This window comes from Mytilus californianus, unplaced genomic scaffold, assembly GCF_021869535.1.
Source record: "Mytilus californianus isolate M0D057914Y unplaced genomic scaffold, xbMytCali1.0.p SCAF_47, whole genome shotgun sequence".
In the NCBI taxonomy this organism is placed as follows: domain Eukaryota; kingdom Metazoa; phylum Mollusca; class Bivalvia; order Mytilida; family Mytilidae; genus Mytilus; species Mytilus californianus.
The window spans coordinates 1,338,463-1,362,253 of NW_026262698.1; the positions used below are offsets into that span (position 1 = coordinate 1,338,463).

Here is a 23,791-nt window from a genome sequence, read left to right on the forward strand (position 1 = left end):
AGAGTTGGTTTGTTATTATCTAGTATACTAATGCCTAATGATCTGAGTTTTCAGTCTGGCATATATCTGTTGTTTTAGGCTCTGGGGTTTCAGACTGGCATACATCTGTTGTTTTATGATCTGGGGTTTCAATCAGGCATATATCTGTTGTTTTAGGCTCTGAGTTTTCAGTCTGGCATATATCTGTTGTTTTAGGCTCTGGGGTTTCATTCTGGCATATATCTGTTATTTTTAGGCTTTGGGGTTTCAGTCTGGCATATATCTGTTGTTTTGTGCTCTGGGGTTTCATTCTGGCATATATCTGTTGTTTTAAGATCTGGGGTTTCAATCTGGGGATATATCTGTTGTTTTAGGCTCTGAGTTTTCAGCCTAGCATATATCTGTTGTTTTAGGCTCTGGGTTTCAGTCTGGCATATATCTGTTGTTTCTAAGGATCTGGGGTTTCAGCTTGACATATATCTGTTGTGTTTAAGCTCTGTTAAGTTTCATTGTAAGATATACCTGTCCAACCTACAGGATTCCCCTCATTAAAATATTCATGTAATGGTAATGTGATTAACTTTAAGTTTTCATATTATGTCCTTTTCTCAGATACTGAAGGTACCAGGTCAACCTCTTTTTTGTAGGGTTTATCTGAGCTTGACTTCCATTTTCTGGTTCTTTGGCCAACATTACTTTTTCATGATTAGGTCTATTCTTTGATACTATAAGTAATGAGTCAACTACATTTGGTGTATAGAACAATTGTATGGTGCACATATCCATATGGATGGGTTTATCTGACCTTGACCTTATTTTCATGGACCATTTATTGTGCAAAGATTATTTATACCTGTATTATGACATTAACATAGATGTAAAGAAATATGGTCATCTGTTAAATTGGTTTTCTTCTGACCGGAAGTGTAACCCTTGCCAAAGTGGGGTGTCCATTGGCTATGCGGGATGAATAAATTCGCAGCCCGTTCGGTCAGAATGGGGATGTTAAATCCAACGTTTCTTGTAGAGAGAATGCTATGCTTTCTGCACACTAAGAACCCATGTAACAAAACTTTACAGGGTCTGTATGTGACCTGATGCAAGACTAACTTTCTGTCCCTGTCCAATGTAGCATCATTTACCAGTGTCATTTCAAAATTGATACCTATCATCCCAATCAACCCCCTATTGGAGGACCTGTATACTGTATGTATTGTTAATTTGTTCTCGTCCTGAACATGCATGAAATATTTACCTCTGAATGTTAAGCAAACAGCAATCAATCAGTTAATCTTAACGACATTCAACATCAAATTCAATCATATCAGTTACACAGGCTAGACATTTCATTGTATGCAATTTTTTATATTCATCTGACCTAACCTTACCCCTATACATAGTTGGCAAAACTTCAATATTTCTGTCAGACACAGGACTAGACATTTCAGTGTATTCACATCTGACCTTTACCTAGACCCTTATACATAGTTTGCAATGCTTTATTTCTTTCTGTCATACACAGGACTGACAAAAAGAAAACTTTTGCTGGTCCTTCAATTTTAGTTTACACGGCCTTTAGGGCCAAGTGAGCTTTTCTCATTTGGCGTCCGTCGTCGTCGTCCATCGTTGTCTTCCATCAACTTTTACAACAATCTTCACCTCTGAAACTACCAGACTAATTTAACCAAACTTAGCCACAATCATCATTAGGGTATCTAGTTTAAAATTGTGTCCGATGACCCCGTCTGCCGACCAAGATGGCCGACATGGATAAAAATAGAAAATAGGGGTAAAACGCAAGTTTTGTCTATTATTTGTAAACCATTATAAATAGAGAAAATCTGACAGGGGCAAACATGTTCAGAATGTTGAGCTCTACCAATTGTCCATTTATGTCAGAACTGTCAGGGGACTTCTTATAGAAGTTATTGCCCTTGAATGACACATTTTACCATTTTTTCATTTTCCCTTTTATCTTGAAAACTATAATAGATAAAGAGAAACCTTAAATTGCTAAAATGCAAGACAAGATCTACAAATAAATCTACATGGTAGAAATCGTCAGTTGACTCCTTTTTAATGTTATTGCCCTTTGATATACTTTTTTTTTTTTTTTTTTACTTTTTTGCCTTATATCTTAACTAAGGGCTCTAAAGAGCCTGTGTCGCTCACCGCTCATCTTGGTTTATGTGCATATCAAACAAAGGACACTCTCCAACATTGTAGACGAGAATAGACTGCATGACAAAAATCTCTATTGTGTTGATCTTTTATTACTGATCTTTTAGTCTGTTTAGTTTCTCTCTATCTTCTTTAGTTTTTGCTCAAAATGCAAAAGAGGGTTAAAAAAAACATCATTTAAGGGCAATCACTCCTATGAAGAGTGACAGTCTACTAACTGTATCGGCAAAATTTGACTTTTTAATAGATCTTGCCTTGCTGATCATTTTTGTGATTTAAAGTGTTTATTTATCTTTTATAATTTAAATCATATAAGGAATAACGGGGGAAAATGTTTCTCTCTAAATATCATAGTTTTCATGATAATAGGCAAAAATGAAAAAAATGGTAAAATTTGTCATTTATGGGCAATAACTCCTATAAGAATTTGTCTAACAGTTTTGACGTAAATGGACAATTGGTAGAGCTAATTATTTTGAACATTTTTGCTCCTTTCAGATTTTCTCTATTTATAACGTTTCAAGAAATAATAGACAAAACTTGCATTTTACCCCTATGTTCTATTTTTAGCCATGTTTTGGTTGGTAGGCGGGGTCATCGGACACATTTTTAAACTGGATACCCTAATGATGATTGTGGCCAATTTTGGTTAGATTTGTCTCAGTAGTTTTAGAGAAGATTTTTGTAAAAGATTACAAAAAATTTACAAAAAATTGTTAAAAATTGACTATAAAGGGCAATTATTCCCTAAGGGGTCAATTGACCATTTTGGTCATGTTGACTTATGTGTAGTTCTTACTTTGCTGAACATTATTGCTGTTTACAGTTTATTTCTACCTATAATAATATTCAAGATAATAACCAAAAACGGCAAAATTTACTTAAAATTACCAATTCAGGGGCAGCAACCCAACTACGGGTTATCTGATTTGTCTGAAAATTTCAGGGCTGATAGATCTTAACCTGCTGAAGAATTTTACTGAATCAAATTTGCTCTAAATGCTTTAGTTTAAGAGATATAAGCCAAAATCTGCATTTTACTCCTATGTTCTATTTTTAGCCTAGTCGACCATGTTGGTTGGCAAGCGGGGTCATCGGACACATTTTTAAACTAGATATCCTAATGATGATTGTGGCTAAGTTTGGCTAAATGTGTCTCAGTAGTTTCAGAGGAGAAGATTTTTTTAAAGATTACAAAAATTTACAAAAAATTGATAAAAAATTACTATAAAGGGCAATAACTCTTTAAGGGGTCAATTGACTATTTAGGTCATTTGCCTTATTTGTAGATCTTACTTTGCTGTACATTATTGCTGTTTACAGTTTATCTCTATCTATAATAATATTCAAGATAATAACCAAAAACGGCAAAATTTACTTAAAATTACCATTTCAAGGGCAGCAACCCAACTGCGGGTTGTCTGATTTGTCTGAAAATTTAAGGGCATATAGATCTTGGCCTAATTAACAATTTTACTGAACAGATTTGCTCTAAATGCTTTGATTTCAGAGATATAAGCCAAAATCTACACTTTACCCCTATGTTCTATTTTTAGCCATGGCGGCCATCTTAGTCGGCGGGCCGTGTCATCGGACATATTTTTCAAACTAAATACCCCAATGATGATTGTGGCCAAGTTTGGTTAAATTTGGTCCAGTAGTATCAGAGTAGAATATTTTTGTAAAAGTTGACCTTATCAATGTTCAAGTCCTTCAAACTATTGGGGTCGTTTTTATTTTCATGTGCCTACGGCGAAAGTAGCCCGCCACTCCGCCATTTCTTCAACTAGCTCTAAATTCTAAATGACCACAATTAGTATGGGTAAAAAACAATGACCCTTTTTATCTTTACGAAAAAATCGTAATCAGTCCGGCTCAAATGAGAAATAGGAGGACCTGGTGAAATTTTGGTGGTCAGGAATGACAGGTGTGACGATTTTCGCAAAGTCTGCCTATATATATTTAGCTCACCTTGCCCATTGGAGCAAATATACTCATTTCATAACTTGGCATTCGGCATACTCTGTTAACTTTTGCAAAAATCTTTTCTAAAACTACTGGGCATATAGGAACCTAATTTTGCCACAATCATCATTGGTCTATTTACTTTATAAAATGTGTCTTATGATCCTGTCTTCCAACGAACATGGCAAACAAAAATAAAAATTGAACATAGGGGTAAAATGCAAGTATCGTCCATATTAACATTAAGATCTACATACTGTATATTTGACAAGTTTGAGTTGTTGCCCTTATATAAAGATTTGGTCGATTTTATTTTGGCATTTTCCAAAATAAAAAAAAATATTGTGTAACTGTTTATTGCTTATTTTATACCTTTATCTGAATAAACATTTTTTCTGCGGGGAGTCTAAATTAGAATTGATAGATTTTTTTAATAATTTGCCAAAATTATGTGTATATTATGCTTTTTTCAAAATTCTGATAAAAAGTATGTGTCACAGAACTTTTTTGAAGGTTCAGGTTGTACCAAATTGTCAGATTTTCTATAGATTATACATGTCAAAACTAATTTTGAATGATAGAAAGTAAACTAAAAGATAGAATTTTAAGATGAAATATGAGAAGATAGCCCTGATCATGCCGATAATGAATGCTTTCAAAAAATCAAAATTGGGGTGACAGGACTCATTTTCTTGCTACCGAACAAAATATGTAAATTTACTACACATTCTATTTTAATAGTTTGGTAATCTGAGTTATCACCCCTTATATGGCAATGTTGAAAAAAATTGAATCAAACAAAAATATTCTTTAAATGTGAAACAGTTCTAATAATAAGATAAAACACATAAATTTCCTCATTTAGTATGTTTAGATGAAAAATCTTACAAATGAATTGCATTCCTATCTCAAAATTTGCATGTATATGAATATTTCATTAAAGATGTTGGCCGATTGTTTTTCTGCTATTTTACAATCCAAGATGACAAAAGACACCCGATCTATTTTAAACAGAATATCAGAAAGAAAGAAAAAACAATAAGTGTATTTTCTAATGGTAGGAAACTATGAAGAAACTGAAACGCATGCAAGACTATTGAAAGAATATGAGGAAAAACTTCATGACAAAGGAACAAAAGAAGAACCAATAGAATCCCACATTGCCATTAAGGAAAATACACCAGCAACATCTTTTGATGAGTCAAAGAAATCAGGGACAGTACAGTACCAACAGCCTGAAATGATAAAATCTCGAGAAGCAACTAAACATCAAACAGAACCTCCAGTAACCACCCAGCAGCCAAACCAATCATTTGAACAAGCAGAAAGGGATTTTGAAACCATGATTTACGCTGAATCTGTTGATTTACATGACAAAGAGGAGTATGCTACATTACTGTTATGGGATTTTGCAGGAGATGAAGAATTTTACCACACACATCAAACATTTCTCTCCCCAGATGCAATTTATTTTGTTGTTACAAAACTCAATGAGGCTGATGACCCTAATGCACAAGGTAATTTTTCATCTAGATCAATAATTAAGTAATTAAATTGATATTTGGTATTGTTTCTAAAATTTAAAGATAACAGACCTAAAGAATAATCAGTTCATTTGTAATTATAAAGTTTGCTAATTGTAATCAAGTTTCTGCGATATGGGCTGATATTTAAAGCTTCATTCAAGTTTCAAAATCTTAATAAATATATTGTGACTTGAAAGGATTATAATGTGTGACTATCATTCTTTTAATATTGTTCTATAAAATGGACCTTAAGTTTGAAATTTAAATTAATTACGTTACTAGATGTTTCTTAACACTTAAAATTATATTACTGCGGATTCATTAATTGTCGTGGATTGTGGAAAACTTGCATTTTCGTGGACATTTTATTTCGTGGTTTTGCAGATCTCTGCATACAAAGCCTATAGTAAATTTGTAATTCGTTGAACATTTGAATTCATGGTTCACCTGTACCCACGAAATCCACGAAAATTGGTATCCAACAAATAATTATGAATCCACAGTAGTTTATTTTTATGGCCCGCTACAAAGTTGTCAGGGCCATATAGTTTTACCCTTATCCGTCATTCCGTCATTCTGCAACGAACAGTTATACCGACTTTTTTTCAAAACGCCTTCACATATTGTATAGCCCCGCAATAAAGTTGTCGGGGCCATATAGTTTTACCCTTATCCGACATTTCGTCATTCTGTCATTCCGCAACGAACAGTTATACGGACTTTTTTCTAAACGCCTTCACATATTGAGCCGATTTTTAGAATGTGAGTCTGCTATGATGAGTTACAGATCGAGTTTATATTTGGTTCCGCTCCGCTTCTTTCGCCGAAATTACGGTCTTTGGACTTTGAAAATTTTGTGAAAATAACAGTTATACGGACCTTTTTTCTAAACACCTTCACATATTGAGCTGAATTTTAAGTATGTAAGTCTACTCTGATGAGTTACAGATCGAGTTTACGTTTGGTTCCAATCCATTGATTTTTGCCGAAATTACGGGCTTCGGACTTTGAAAATTTTGTGAAACAATTATATCGACTTTCATTCTCAAATTTCCACTCCTAAAAATGGCTTCAAGCTTTTTTTGCAAGCGGGGCCATTCGTGTCGTTCCGACACGTCTAGTTATAAAAGAAAGGTGACGTGATAAACTGGTTGTATACATTGTACAGGCATATAAAGCAACAATGTTAGGTGTAAGTTTTCGTCAAGTCGGTTGTGTTTGATGAAACTGACAGCTTATAAATGAAATAAAAAAATGAAATAATGAATAAAGTATCAGAGAAAATAAGTTAGTTTACAGTAGTTGGATTAAGTGATATATTAATTATAGGAATCCATAATACATTGTAGACATTGGCTATTTTAAAGCAAGATGGCTTTAATAATTCCATAATTATTCTGGGTGAATTTTATAACTTCTTCCACTCCTGTTATCTGTACAAAGCACCTTGTAGGATTAAAAAACAGTGGTAAAATAATAAAGAAATTTTAGGATATTTAATCGAATATCAATTCACGGTGGCCTTTAGCTGTATATTACATCCTTGTCCTTTGGGCTTTGGAGGATTGTTGCAATATTAGCAATCATACCTCATCTCCTTACATCTATAAAGAACCTTGTTTAAAGCTAAAACAGGAGGGGTTATATGTCCTGCTGACCTAAAATCTCACATGAAAAAATTCCTAACATAATTAAAAATGCAATAATACTTAAAACAAAATATTTAGCATTGTGAATTTTCAGTTATAAATTTAAAATTGTACATGCGTGTGTACTACAGATAGGAATTATTAGGTACAGTAATTCACAGTTATAACTATAATTTTCATAACAATATTTCAAAGAATCCAGAAACACTCTCACAACTTCTTTGAGGAGGAATCCTCCAGGAGAACATAATTTAATTAGGAAATATTTTCGTGGACAGTATTCCACAGTGAAATATTTTTAAGCCGAATTGGACAAAATTTAACCGAGAAGGACACTATTTCATATTGAAATATTGTCCTGGACAGTTTTCACAGTATTTCAACATATCTTTATCTTTAACGGGAAGCTAAATACCAAAATTTATGATAAAAGAGATGATTTTTCATTTCCTATTGTTAATTATCCATTTTTAGATGGTGACATTCCCTTGTCGCCATCTATTTGTGTTTATATATCTCAACTTGTTCGATTCGCTCGTGTATGTAACAACGTATTTGATTTCAACGAAAGAAATCTCTGTATAACTGAAAAATTATTACACCAGAGTTTTCGATATCACAAACTAGTCAAAACATTTACTAAATTTTATCATCGGTACAAGGAAATCATTCGTAAATACAAATCAACATGCAGACATCTTATACGTTCAGGTATTTCACATCCAATATTTTATGGTAATATTCTTTACAAAGCACAAAAATGTCGGCATTCACCTCAAAAGCTAACCAAACCTTTAAACAGACTTATTCGGAAAGGATATAGTTACGATACTGTTGTCAAGTCATTAAGGATTGCATGTTTTGGTATTAATATTGATTCACTCATAGGGTCTTTGCATCGGAAATAAACACATTTATTTTAAAACCTGTTGTTGGCATGATACGGATTATGTTCTTCTCATATATTTTATGATGGTATGATACTAAACCCCAAACAGGAGGGATTGTACTTGATTTTCATATGATGAAGACATAATCTTTCAATCAGTTTAATCGAGGTCTGGAGCTGACATGTCAGTAACTGCTAGTAATCCTTTGTTCATTTATGTATCATTGTCATTTTGCTTTGTTTCTTTTGTTACCTATTCTGACATCGGACTCGGACTTCTTTTTAACTGAGTTTTACTGTGCGTATTGCTATGTGTTTCTTTATTCTACATTAGCTAGAGGTATAGGGGGAGGGTTGAGATTTCACAAAACATGTTTAACCCCGCCGCATTTTTGCGCCTGTCCTAAATCAGGAATCTCAGGCCTTTGTTAGTCTAGTATGTTTTTTAATTTTAGTTCATTTATATGTTTTGGAGTTTAGTGTGACGTTCATTTTCACTGAACTAGCACACAATTTTAGTTAGGGGCCAGATGAGGACCACCTCCGGGTGCGGGATTTTCTCGCTGCATTGAAGACCCATTGTTGGCCTTCGGCTGTTGTCTGCTCTTTGGTCGGGTTGTTGTCTCTTTGACATATTCCCCATTTCCATTCTCAATTTTGTTCTATATAAATATTGTCTGCAAACAATATTTTGCATGAAATTTATAGGTTACATTATTTAATGTTACAATTACACTTGAATAAATGCTGATATGAAATTGTTGTACATTTGTACTATTACTTTTTAGATTTATTCCGATTATGGATGGACTCAATACATTGCTACAGTAGACTGGAAGAGGACAAAACTAATTCTGATGAAAACAAAAGAATGTCAGATGATATTGATCCACCAGTAGTTATTGTTGGCACTTGGAAAGATGCTGTGATCGCGGAACCAGAAGAAGTATAAAATATTTCCGAATTTTAAATTATTTAGATACACATCTACTGTTTGTTTTGATTGATATAGAAACAGATACTGCTATCTTTATGTTGTTTTTAACATGAATGAAATATCTGCCACTGGACGATAAGCAAACAACAACCAATCAAGTTTCTCTTAAATTAATTAATGAGTTTTATCCCTGTGGTATCTTCTGCCATATTTCTTTGTAGTATATCAGACAATTAATTTTTTAATTTCAATGAAGCTTATGTATGAGAACCCAATATTTTTCTCTTTACACCAAATGAGTTTTCATTAGTGTTTGTGTCCCTGGCTATTGTTTACAAAAAATTAATGCAATTACACTAGGTAAGGGGCTTCTCAATGGGATGTAGATAATTACTATATACCCTTCTGTTTACACATTTTCATTTATAAAATGAAGTTTTTTGCATGATAGTTTAGAGGAATTTGTTTTAAATATTCTTTATATAATCAAATCAAAAAGTTCCATTTGATAGAGTCATAACTGTTCAAAGGTGATATAATCTATTAATCGAGAAAAACAATTTTTGTTCAAAACTTCCAAGTTCCGAGGCTCATTTCACAATTAATCATTCAAGAAAACATATTCGTACGTAATTAATATTTAAGAATATAAATCTACGACCAATTTCAGTCGTAAGATATATTTGCAAGAAAAGAGCCTGAACGTTGAAAAACATGATGTTCTTCTTCCAAACTACATATTTTTTAATGGAACAAAAGTTTGAATCATGCAGTCACATAGAAGACTCCAATGTTAAGATTTTAGGAAATATTCAATTATTGTGCTAATCTAAATCATTGAAATATCACAAAAACAGGTCATGAAAACGTATAACAAAAGTGATGGGATCATTATTGTTTTATTAAAAATCAAGGAGAGATTTCAGTCAGTGTGGTCTATTTACACTTAAAACTTAATTTTCAGATTAGACGATGCCATTTTTATATTCTGTGTGTAAGGGGAGAGCACAAACATATATTTTCAATCATTGTGAAGAACGAATACTTACTTTCTGAGACAATGTTGCATGAATGTTTATTTTCATTTTTCATGCAGTACTATTTCCAAATGTTGTGGCTCAGGATGTTTGTTTTCAAGAGAGATTTGTATACCCCTGCCTAGAAGGGGTATTGGTGGTATATATTGCTGTACGTGTCTGTCCGTTTATCAGTCCATCACATGTTTGATTTCCAGATTGTGATTTAAGTAAAATTTAGGTATCGCTTGACCACATCTTTTGAAAAGTTAAAACAATGTCATGGACAATAAATTACTGGTGAAGAATAAATTTCATGCTTTTAACATTGTCTGTTCAAAAGTTGTGCATCTTAGTCACCTTAAATGTTTTGTTTTTTCTTTGATTTCCAGATGGCTTTGTCATTTACAGTTCAAGAGTTATTCCCTTTAGTTAACCTAGCATTTAAATTAATTTTAGCTCACCTTGCATGGCCGATTTCATATCTGTCATCTTGATATATTATGGGACCATTTTTGGTAGGATTTTTATTGAATTGGTACCAATAGAAGCAGAATTGTCACAAGTTTTATTTTGACCCCTCTCCAGCTTGTCTGAAACGGTAACAGAGGTAACAGGGTCAAGGTCACTTACAATAGCATACTCATATTTCTGATTGGAGTTATTCTGACCATTTCTTTGGAGTTTTTAGACAGCACAGACAAACTTGTTTGATAGATAGCATAAAATCATATCTTGCTTTACTGACCATATTTTTCTTTCCAGGAGTAAAAGAGATAACTAGCATAAATAAGGACGCACATTTTTTATCCCTAATTCTGTAATGTTGTCATTTTATTGTTATATTTAACATTGCCATAAAAGCGGGAGGTTTGGCTAGCCACAAAAACAGGTTCAACCAACCATTTTTTTCTTAAAATGTCCTGTACCAAGTCAGGAAAATGGCCATTGTTATATTATAGTTCGTTTCTGTGTGTGTTACATTTTAATGTTGTGTTTCTGTTGTGTCGCAGTTCTCCTCTTATATTTGATGTGATTCCCTCAGTTTTAGTTTGTAACCCGGATTTGTTTTTTTTCTCAATCGATTTATGAATTTCGAACAGCGGTATACTACTGTTGCCTTTATTTCTGCTAGAGGCATGCAAATACTATACTTCGCCTTAATTGGAAATAATTCTTTCATGTCATGCTCCATTATCATTTAAACATGGGTAGGCACTATATTTGTCCACATTTAACATCTCGCTGACACTTGATGTAGAGATTTAGACAAATATAATGCCTACCCATGTTGAAATGAGCACAGAGCATGACATGAAAGAATCATTTCTTAAGTAAATGCTGGTTGTGTATGGTGTAAAAGAAACCTTAAAGCGTAAAAAAGAGAGTTGAAACCTACCTACAATTAAAAATCTGGTGAATTAAGCTGTTTTGCAACTAATAATAAAGTTTTTTCAAAACTTAAGGTTTGCTTCTATAATATATTTTGAATTTGCGTCATTCATTGGTGTTGAAAACCTTTAGTGACTCCATCATTTTTAATGTAAATTGTGAATTCAAAGAAGTTAGTGGGCTTAACGAGCAAATATTAACCTTATTTAAAACAATCAATGAATAGCCAAACCGGCACATGATAATATTACAATATCAATTTAAAAAGTTTGAATTGAAACCAGGACTTAGAATTGAAATATAATATATTTTATATATGGTTTTTGTAATATAAACATAAAAAAGGGATATTGTCTATATGTTCATAGCATTTGATTCTTTTAGAGTTTTTTATGAAGTCTTATTAACGAAAACAAATATTTCATTTTAAAGTTGGAGGAGGCATGCAGAAAAAACCTTTTAAAGTTTGCTGAGAATTTGTCAGAAGATGAACGTGGACATGTGAGGTGTGAATACCTTATTTCTAATAAAGATGATGATCACAGTGTATTCCAGCAAATACGACAAGACATTGTGAACTTAGCCAGAAAAATGAAAACGTGGAACAAAGACTATCCTTTAAAATTTATTCAGCTGGAAAAAATACTTCAAGAGAAAAAGAAGGAGTTACCGATTATTTCCTATCATGAAATTAAGCGCATTTCTACTGATACACCCATGCCTTTAAATGAGAAAGAACTGAGTTTATTCCTGGAATTTCACCATGAAATCAGAGCTTTAGTTTATTTCAAAGATCTTCCCGATTATATTATTCTAGATACACAATGGTTGTCGGATGCTTTTAAATGTATAGTAACAGCAAAAAAATTTCGGGCTATTAATATTAGAAATCAAAAAAGATGGGAGGAATTTTACAACAGAGGCAAATTACATAATGAGGTTATAGAAGATATTTTCAGAAATGAGACAAACATTTTGAATCAACATAAAGACTATATCCTTAAAGTAATGGAGAAATATGATATCATAATCCGTCCAACTATATCAGATACAAATGCTGCTGATAAAAAACCTCGCTATTATGTACCGTGCCTCATTAAAGATAAACATGAGTGTGATATATACAAAATGTTTAATGTGGCAGAAGGCATCTGTAACAAATCCACTTGGTTGTGTTTCAAGTTTAGGTTTCTACCACCACATTTGATAAATCATTTGATTGCTGCACTGTCCCGGACGTATGAAGTTGCAGAAGTTGCCTCTAAGCAAAAGAAAAGGCAAATTGCTCTTTTCAAAGGCTTTGCTGTATTTGAGTTACAAAAGACCTCAAAGTTACGAAAATTACTTGTAATGAAATGTCCAAATGCTATTCATATTCAGGTTTGGCAATTTGGGAAACAAATTGAAGGAGGTTTTTACAAATACATGGCTGACTTTGTGACGGAGGAAATAATCAAAATAATAAGTACAAGATTTAAGATGTCTAATGTCAAATTTGAGAAAAAGTGGGAATGTGGCCAAACAAAACCAGAGTCTGTGACAGGATCTTATGACTTTAGTGAAGATCAGGATTCAATATATTACTGTGAGACATGTACTACTATACATGAGTTCATTGGTGAATGGTCAGATCTACAACAGGTACAAAGTAGAGGACCTTATGTAAGTGAAATTATTATAATTTACATAGAAACTATGACGGTAACTACTGTTGATTCATTTATTTCGTGAGTATGAATGTTCGTGGATTGAGATTTGATTTTGTGGTTTTAACAGCATACATTCCTATAAAAAAATTTGTAATTTATTGAACATTTAAATTCGTGAATCTCCTGTACACATGAAACCCACGAAAATTAGTATCCATCGAATTATATTAAACCCACAGTATATGTTAGACTGGTTTTTTAACTCTATCTGTCCCTCCATTGCCTGCCTCATAACAATTTTTTATCGCTTTTTCATTGGAACCTTATAATAAAAGGAAAGGTTAAAGTAGTGTATAAGGATATATAGTTCCTGCAGATGTAGTATTTAAAGAGTAAATCGATTTAAAGTCGACACTTGCATGAAAAGAAAAAAGTACATAATTTGCATTTAATGGTCGGCTAGTCAGACAGTATATCTAATTGATCGTTGAAATAATATGTAAGTTGTAATGCGTTGCCATAATGTTTTAAAGAGTTAAGTAGAGTGATGTCTTATTCAAATATTTTATTGGATAAAGCACATATGAAAAATATGACATTGCGTGATCCAAGTATACAACATACATGACATATACAATACTGATAAATTAACTTTTAGTTTGCAAATTATTTTAGTTGTCAGAGAGTTCTGAAGATGTTCTAAGATCGAATCCTTGCACAAAAAGCTCCAGTAAAATCCAAACTACTGCTACATCCACCAAGGTAACAAACTACTGTTTGTAACATATAAGTTAGCATTGTGTTAATATTTGTATAACTGGCAGTAATTATTAATATGTAGGTATAGATATAAGATAAATTAATTAGTATTACTTGTATTACTGTATAACTCATTTTTGAAGAAAAAAATAACAATATTTATTCGTCAATGCTTGTAACTATGTTTAGATTGATTAAGGATACTATGAAATATTGACATGTTGAAATGAAAACCAGTCAGACAACTCATGTAAATCCAAGCTGTCTCTCATGAACATTTTTAGCTAATCTGACTATGTGAATATGAAAAGAAGATGTAGTATGATTGCCAATGAGACAACTCACCAGAGGAGACCAAATGACACAGAAATTAACAACGATAGGTCACCGTACGACCTTCAACAATGAACAAAGCCAATACCGCATAGTCAGCTATAAAAGGCCCCGAAATGACAAATGTTAAAACAATTCAAACGAGAAAACTAACGACCTAATTTATGTACAAAATAATGAACAAAAAACGAATATGTTACACAGCAACAAACGACAACCACTGAATTACAGGCTCCTGCCTTGGGACAGGCACATACCATGGAAGTATTATATTGTCAATATAATGCTTCCATGCACATACATAATGTGGCGGGGTTGAACTAGTTTGTTGGCGCCAACCCCCCTCCCCCCCCCCCCCCCGGGACAGTAGTGTAACAGTGCAACATAAGAACAAACTATAAAAACCAGTTGAAAAAGGCTTAACTCATCAGATGAGCTTATATAGCTATTGTCAAGTTTTCTCTTGAGACTGTTCATGAAGTTTACCAATTATTTTTTTATTTGGTATGAATGACATACCTTTTTTAATTACAGGTACGTGTTCATGTCCAAGCTGGTAAGAGAGTATTTTCAAATGTCAATGAAAAGGCACCAGGAACAGCCAGTTCGGCAGTGGTATGTAACATCTATTGTATTTTAATTCCATTTTCAGTTGACAAAAATAAAAAATGAATAGAATAGGAGTTGTTCAGTAAATGTGAAGGAAACAAACACAAAGAGCTTTAATTAAAAAGACAAAGTATTAACACATGTAATAGGTGAAGTGAGAAGCATTGGACGTAAACTTTCATCGGGTCGATAAACATAAACAAACAGCTTCACTGTACAATTATTCATGTGAAGTAAGTAGTGGGTTCAGCATTGAAAGTAAACTGTCATCGGGTTGATAAACATACATATGGTCTCTTGTGTAGAGTTGTCTCATTGGCAATCATACCACATCTTCTTATTTTTATATAAACGGCCTCGCTCTACTAGTATTCACGTGAAGTGAGCAGTGTGTGTTCCTCATTGGACGTTAACTTTCATATTGTCGATAAACATACATAATCTGTGGATACCTATATTTTGACATTGCAACGTTACAAGGTCATGTTTTTTCTGACTGTTAATGACGTCTTTACACTAAATCTATTGGATGTTTGATGTGTACTGATTGATATTTTAGTCTCAGATACATGATTTTTCTATTAATGTTATTGGCTTTGAACTATCGGTCAGTAACTGTGAGTACTCCCAGATCCTACTTAGGGTCTTTTTTGTTGTGGGATGTATAGATACGCTGCCACGTCTGGTCAGTGCTTTCATTAGATGTTTTCTGCTTTATATCGATCTGATGAGTTAAGCCCTTTTCAACTGATGTTTATGGTTTGTTCTTATTTTGTACTGTTACACCACTGCCCCAGGTTAGGTAGGGGTGGGGTTGGCGCCAACAAACTAGTTTAACCCCGCCACATTCTGTATGTGCCTGTCCCAGGTCAGGAGCGTGTAGTTCAGTGGTTGTCGTTGGTTCTTGTCTGTCATATTTGTTTTTCTTAAAGTGTTTTGTTATTACTTACCTATATTTATTACTTATTTTTTGTTTATTCAGTTATTGAGTGGTTATATGTGTTATATAAAGGCAGGAAATGCGCTTCGTTTTGTTTGAAAATGATGTGTATACAAGCATACAAATTGAAATTATGTTAGAATCACAAAGAAAAGAAATAAAATAAATTAATACACACAATTTTCACTAACAACACAAAGAAAAAGACATTCAATTAAATTGAGTTCAATAAAGATAAGTTTTAAAAGCACAATTTAGTTACGATTACCTACCACAGTAGAAAATATTCATCCTATAGGAGTAAACACTATACAATATTTTTCAATACATGATAATACACATGACACAAACTACAACTCATCGTAACCCAATACAATATGCTACAAACTACAATACATCATAAAACAATACATTGAAACATAATACAATACACGATACAATATGATACCAAGTACAATACAAAACACAATACAATACACACTACAATATGATACCAAGTACAATACAAAACACAATACAATACACACTACAATATGATACCAAGTACAATACAAAACACAATACAATACACACTACAATATGATATCAAGTACAATACAAAACACAATACAATACACAATACAATATGATACCAAGTACATTACAAAACACTATACAATACACAATACAATAAAAAATTTATCAGGATAAGTTCGACAATGGTCGGGTCAATATTTTTTTTTTAGCCTTACAATATTTGTACACATTTTTTCTTATAGTCATTTAAATATTTAATAAAATATTGATAGATTTTAAATTTTAAGTCATTTATTTAAGAAATGAACAAAGTCATTTCATTTTTCAAACGATCGTGTCATTATCAGTTGGTCAGGTCGAAGTTTTCTAACTCTTAAAAATTATTTTTTTTGAATTTTTTTCTTGTATTTATCAAACAAATGTTGTCATCTTGCTTGGTTTCAAATTTGAAGTAAATCCTTCTAATAATAAAAAAAAATAATTAGCATTTTCATATCGGTCAGGACATTTGTCAGGGCATTGTCAGGACATTAGTGTACCGGTAACCCAATAAAAGGTCAAAAATCGGGATGCCAACATGCAGTTGTGACAGCTCATTGCCGTGGACAAGTAGTTATTGAACACACTTTTATCTGAAATGCATCTCGTTTTACCTTTGAAGACCTGTTCTAGGAGTCAAAAATTAAAAATCTTTCTTTAGATGACCACAGTCACATTAATATTGGTTAGAACCATCGTCATTCCCGATCCTTCTTTCAACAGGCATAGATCTATCTTGGATGAAATTAATAGTAAATTCCCAACTTTTAAAAAATCACAGAATTATTTTATTTTGATGAAACCCAATATCCCCTTGTTAGTCTAATGGCATGCAAGCAGAACTCTTTTGTAAGTGGAAATTTAAGAGTTCCAATTTACGAGACCAAGGACGGCAAGGTGTTGATATTGTGATTGGCTTGCTCATAATAATAAGGGATGTGTAATTGGTTCCCACTTCTAGTCAAGCTAAAGAGTTTTAAATGCATTGCAGCTTTTTATGAGCAAAAGGATAGAGTATTTTGCTCAGTCAGAATAATGCATGTGAATGTGGTGACTTGTATTTAATACAATGAGATCTACATGCATAGTAATATAACTACCTTAATCAGGATGTTGTTTTAGTACAAAGCAAGAAATATTTCTTTATATTTTATAAAACTTATACACAATGCTTATTACAACAAAACACAAATCAAGTTTGAATTTGGGTGGTGTCCCTTTTACCTTTCTAGAGTTATGCCCCTTTACAAATGGAAAATTGTTTCCGTTCTCTAACTTAAGTTTGCCTTAACCAAATGTAATGAAACTTATACATAATGCTTATTACCACAAAACACAGATCAAGTTTGAATGTGGGTGGTGTCACTTTTACCTTTCTAGAGTTATGCCCCTTTACAAATGGAAAAATTGCTAATTTTTTTGTTTCCATTCTTTTACTTAAGTTTGCCGCAACCAAATGTTATAAATCTTATACACAATGCTTATTACCACAAAACACAGATCAAATATGAATTTTGGTGGCGTCACTCTTACCGTTCTAGAGTTATGCCCCTTTACAAATGGAAAAATTGCTGAATTTTTCGTTTCCGTTCTCTAACTTGAGTTTGCCTCAACCAAATATTATGAAACTTATACACAATGCTTATTACTACAAAACTTAGATCAAGTACGAATTTGGGTAGCGTCACTTTTACCGTTCTTCAGTTATGTCCCTTTATAACTCTATATGCAAGCGGGGGCATCATCTGTGTCCCATGGACACGTTCCCCATTTATTTTTGTTTGCTTACGGTACCATGACAAAACATTGAAGAAATTTTCTCTAGATTTTTTTCATGATTTTTTTTGACAGAATTCCCAGATTTTGTTTGTGAAAATTTCTTCAGAGCAAGAGTTGGTTTTAGATGCTAGGTGCTTGATTGTACTTTTGCTTTTTTTGGCAGGATCGTCTTGATCAAGTTTACAGACAACTAAATCAAGCAAAACTTATTTTAAGCCTTATCGTAGATTATCTTGGCCTTTTTTGTATTTTATATCACAATAAATGACGACTCTTATCTTCTTTTTAGTTCACCAAAGAGGAAATCAATTTTACAAAGATGGGAATGATAGTGCTGAATATTCTTGCCGATGCTTTATATGACCTATTAAAACAAGATAAACCAAATCTACGTCCAAGAAACGATTGTGATATAACATACTTATACAGTGAGCACAGGAAACTTAGTAAACATATTCCAAGTAATTCAAGCCACCGACGATGTCCCCCTGGACCATGGGGTGGGAATTGGCAAGATATTCAGAATACAGACATAGCTATTGGGGATGATATAGAGCGTATTAGACTTACAAGAAATGAACTACAACACTCTCAGATATTTAAACTTGAAGATAAACGTTTTACTGAGTTAAGTAATATAATAAGTGACCTTTTAAGACGGTTTAATCAACATAACAAACCAACAAGGCTGTATATAGATGTGCTGAATGAGATTTTGGTTAAAACTATTTCTGAACAAGAAGTGAAATCAATTGAAAATGAAATATTAGGTAAATATGCTTTAAACAGTTGGATTAATGAGCCTTTTTCTTGTTTTTTCTTGTAATATTTAATGTCCATTACTATTTTATTAGGGCCCCGCTGAATGGCGGACGCCCTAAAGTGATCAGTCTGTCCGTCCGTCCGTCCGTCCGTCCGTAACAAATTGTGTCCGCTCTATATCTAGAGAACCGTTATGATTTCAAAGTTTATACTTGACATGTATATTTACCAACACCAGAGGGTGTGTCATAATTTATGTACAACTTCCTAGGTCAAAGGTCAAGGTCAAAAACTTTGGTTTAAGTTGACAACCCCATGTCCTATGGTAAAGATCGTGTCCACTCTATATCTTGAGAACCGTTATGATTTTAAAGTTTATACTTGACATGTATATAAACCAACACCAGAGGGTGTGTCATAATTTATGTACAACTTCCTAGGTCAACGGTCAAGGTCAAAAACTTTGGTTTCAGTTGATAACCCCATGTCCAATGATAAAGATACAAATTTTTTGCCACACATTATTCACAGCGGGGCCCACAGAGATGGCTCCCATCTCAATGATATCTAGTTCCGACTTGTTTGTATTAAAGGTTTGAGTGTTACATGCAGACTTGCTTGTATTAAATGATGTGTGTATGCAGACTTAGGTATTTTTTAAACAGTTTAGTTATGTCTGTTGACTGTGGCCATATTTCAGGAAAAGCATTCCTTTGCCTGATACTGATAGTCTTTCAAGCTTTGTTTATTGGTTTTGCCAGTAAAAAAGTGTAATTCTGTAAAACATTTATTTTGAAGTAGAATTTCAAACAGTAACAACCAAGAGTGACTAGGGAAAATAGATATGGCCACTTTTGGTCTTCTTCAAAGTGTCTGATTGGTTGTGCGAGATATATAAATGAGAGTGGTAAAGGGTTATTTTCGTGCAACGTGTTTTGCCATTTTTATTTCACGTGGCAGATACCCGGGTCCCCCCTTTGCGCCCCTCATAAATACGCAGCCACATCTGGTCAGAATGTGGACGTTAAATCAGATGCTTCGTGTAAGAACCCTTGCAACAACTTCTCGGGGGTCCTTATGTGACCTTAAGCTGTTACAAGGTTATTCTTGTCTTTTTCATATGCACCTTTATTTATTAGTGGCAATCCAAATTTCCTGTAATTCAGCCTGGTGGATGCCTATTACAGGACCTATCGGTTGTACTTATTATTAATTTGTTCTCGTCCTCAACATGAATTAAATAAGTGCCACTGTACGTTATGTAAACAACAATCAATCAATCAATCAATCAGTAACTTTTATTTTATCTACCCAATTGTGATTTATTTTACTTTATTTTAGGGATGACGATTGAAGTTGAAATTGAACACTAAATCAATGTTCCACCATAATAGAGAAATAAACTCATCTTCACAATTTTTATGGAAAACAGTTATTTATACACATTATAAGAAATACACATACTACCATAGCAACAGATTTGTAGAAGACCAATACTTTTTGGACACAAGGCAATCATCTATACGTAATTCTGTTAATTAAATATGTTAAAATCAGATTGATGGAAGGAAATGGCCAAGATGAAAAAGTGGACCAAAGTGAAAATATTAGACAAAAGTTAAAGCTTAGACCAATATTGGACTGTTTAAGTGCTATTTTTAAAATGTAATCACATGTAGCAAAAACTGTAATGTAGATTTTGCCAATACCATATTAATTATATAATCATTATGTACATAATATTAAATATCTGTTTATAAACATGTATTTAGGTCTTACAATGAAATCAAAAGAAGTTGTATAGTACAGTGAGAAACAAGAGACAAAACAAGAAAGCATTTAGGAAAATTTCCTCCATATTTTTGTTGAAAAGGATAATGAATTATTTGATTTTTTTTCCTTGTAGGAATTAGGTGTAGATGTTAAATTTGTTAGATTTCGTGAAATATTTTCACACTCTCTGCTTTTTTTTTTATACTACAGTGTAGGCACGACTTTATGACTGGCATATTGTCTTGTTTTTTGTCTGTCGGAGAAAGCTGTATTTTGAATATTTAAATTTGTGCCGTTTTCCTTTAAGTCGGCAAGTTAAATAACAATACAACATAAGCTCTGAGTGAGCTTTTGAACCGACATATCTTATCTTGACTCCTGTCTGGATGCAGTGTCCCTTCACTCAGAGAAATTGAATTGTTTGATGTATGCAGAAGATATTGTGATTATGTCAACATCAGCCACAGGTCTCCAAAGTAGACTAAATCAGCTAGAAAAATATTGTGCTGATTGGTGCCTGGAAGTTAATATTACAAAAACTAAAGTTATTATTTTTAAGTTCAGGCTGATTTCCTGCTACAGAATAACTTGATTGATTGTGTCTCTCATTACAAATACTTAGGTGTTCACTTCACTGCATGTGGAAGTTTTCATCTAGCTAAAACTGAACTATACAATAAGGCTCTTAATGCCTATTATAAACTAACAAAGGATTTTATAAATTTGTATCCTGGAATAAAATCCTGTGTTCATATTTTCTATTATACCTTTAAACCCATTCTGTTATATAATTCAGAAGTAAGGGGAGGTTATAAATTACATTACAATCCTCCTTATTTAGTCTGGAAAATATTTATAAAAATCTTCAGTGTGAGAAACTTCATCTCACGTTCTCTAAATTTATACTTGGTGTACACAAAAGGAGTGTAAATTTTGTTGTATTATCAGAACTGGGCGTTTCCCCTTACATTATGATATTGTAAAGTCAATTGTTAAATACTGGTATAAATTTGACAATCTTACGACTGAATTCAGTGTGTTGAAAGACACTTCTAAATGCAGCCAAGAGCTTCACAAATCTAACATAACTTCTTGGTTCTCATTTGATAAAAAAATATTAGAAGTTGTTGAAATTAAACAAGAAGTAAAACATTTTGGACAATATAAATTTTTGAATATATCTAACAAATTAATTCAGATGATCTCTTTGACTTCGTATGCCAAAAAATTCCAAACTTTTCTTTACTGGACAATCAGCAAAAATTCATTTATTTATTAAGCTGTGAAGACAATCAGGTCCTTAATGGTGTTGGAAAATTTATTAAAGTCAATATGACTTAAAATTATTTATTTTTCATATAAATATATCATAAACCATAAACCAAGGGCTTTATTACAGTCTAATTGTATTGTGATTGTGTACTTAAATTCTATGTATCTATGATAATCAATGTTCTTTTTCCTTATACATGTATTCTCTATATAATTTGGTAATAAAATATGATCTGTTCTGTTCTATACGATTTAAAACTTGACATATTAAGTAGACAACTGTCTATTATTAAACACTATAATTATGTTGCCCTCTGGATGTGCTTAGGTGGTTTTTGTCGTTTGATTGCTGTCTTATTGGCGTATAACCCACATCTCCTACAGTCTGATGTACTTTTAAATCAGTTTATGACAAATTGTAAATGAAAGGGTTATTGAGTAAACATTAGTTTCTTTTCTTTTCCTCACGCATATGCTCAGAGGAAGATTAACCGAAGAGCAATGTAATTAGATTTACAGTAAACAAAACAAAAACACATTTCGTTTTTAAATTTTTAACTTCCTCTCTCCCCTCCCTTATTTTTTATTTTTCATTCTGAAGACATATTCCATCTCAACGAAGTCCAACTTACTAGTATATTGTTTTTCTGTTTTCTCATACTTGAATATAAATTTCATCAAATTCGATCCCAAAAAAGTCCCTGACAACAACAAGACTGACAACAACAAGTCGTTCAGATGCTCGCTACGTCTACGCATAGCAGTTGTTGATGGAATGCGCAACATGTACTATGACTACGCTCACCAGAAAGCCGAATTCGTAGCCGAACTAAGGCAAGAACTGTTTGGGGAAGTTGTCGACATTATTTCAGAAGATTCTTCAGCAGACATTGAGATGTATGACTAGAGGAAAAGCACCAGACTACTTCAAAAACGATACTTTTCAGAGCCACACACATTTTTCAAAAAGAGTCTGAAATTGTTGTCATCAGTTTATCTATAGTTCTGTACCCAAATATTATAACTGCAGCTCTTAACTCCACAACTGGTTTAAAAAAAATGAAAATTGCAGTTTATATCCATACCTTTTTTTATTTTAACTAGCGTACACCATATTCTGAAGTGATGTATGCTTCAAATTTCGAACGTGTGTTTTTTTTTTGGTGGGGGTGACCTAAATAAATCAGTGAATTTGAAGTAGAATAATCGAGAAGGTAATGTTTCGAGCAAAATCCTTTTCTCATAAAACGAATTAAATATTTTCAAAATATAAGAAAATTTACGCAATAAATTTATACAAATGATGAAAGACAGAAGGAAAAACAAGGTAGAGACGGGAGAAAAGAAAATCCGCGCTTTTTTGTGTATCTTATTACTTGAAATAATTTATGATTATTTTTTATCAATTTTTCAAATGAAATTATTTTTTGATTAAAATAAAATTTTGCAATACACAAACTACATTTAGTAAATTGTAAGATGATTTAATCAATTTCATGATTGGATTACAATAAATCGTGATTAATAAACAAAGATGTTTGACAATATACACAAGCCCACGAGACGAGACTGTTTTGACAATGGACTCGTGCCTAACCTAGAAACTCAAATTAATTACTCTGTGGTGTCATTACCCTGACGTTACTCAATTTCAGGTGCCACTAAAAAGAGCTATATAACCAATCCTTTCCAAAGAATCACCAGAACTTGTTTCAACCCGCATAGTGCTAACAACTACATATTCTTTATCAATCATGAAAGCTAAAGTACAAATGAGAAACCTCAACAAGAGGTCTAAACTGGTTGAGAGTGAACGTCGATTCAAG

At 32.8% G+C, this 23,791-nt stretch overlaps 1 protein-coding gene across 1 annotated transcript in view; it reads left to right on the forward strand.

The window, feature by feature from the left end:
• The window catches only part of LOC127700063 (death-associated protein kinase 1-like), a 42,507-nt gene extending 21,826 nt beyond the window's left edge, over positions 1 to 20,681 (forward strand). The window contains exons 10-16 of the mRNA XM_052203530.1: positions 5,187 to 5,642; positions 8,978 to 9,135; positions 11,967 to 13,196; positions 13,859 to 13,945; positions 14,810 to 14,890; positions 18,448 to 18,928; positions 20,262 to 20,681. Coding sequence (XP_052059490.1) covers positions 5,187 to 5,642; positions 8,978 to 9,135; positions 11,967 to 13,196; positions 13,859 to 13,945; positions 14,810 to 14,890; positions 18,448 to 18,928; positions 20,262 to 20,293 — 2,525 coding nt within the window. The 3' untranslated portion in view covers positions 20,294 to 20,681. The remainder of the gene's footprint in view (positions 1 to 5,186; positions 5,643 to 8,977; positions 9,136 to 11,966; positions 13,197 to 13,858; positions 13,946 to 14,809; positions 14,891 to 18,447; positions 18,929 to 20,261) is intronic.
• Positions 20,682 to 23,791: the final 3,110 nt, after the last annotated feature.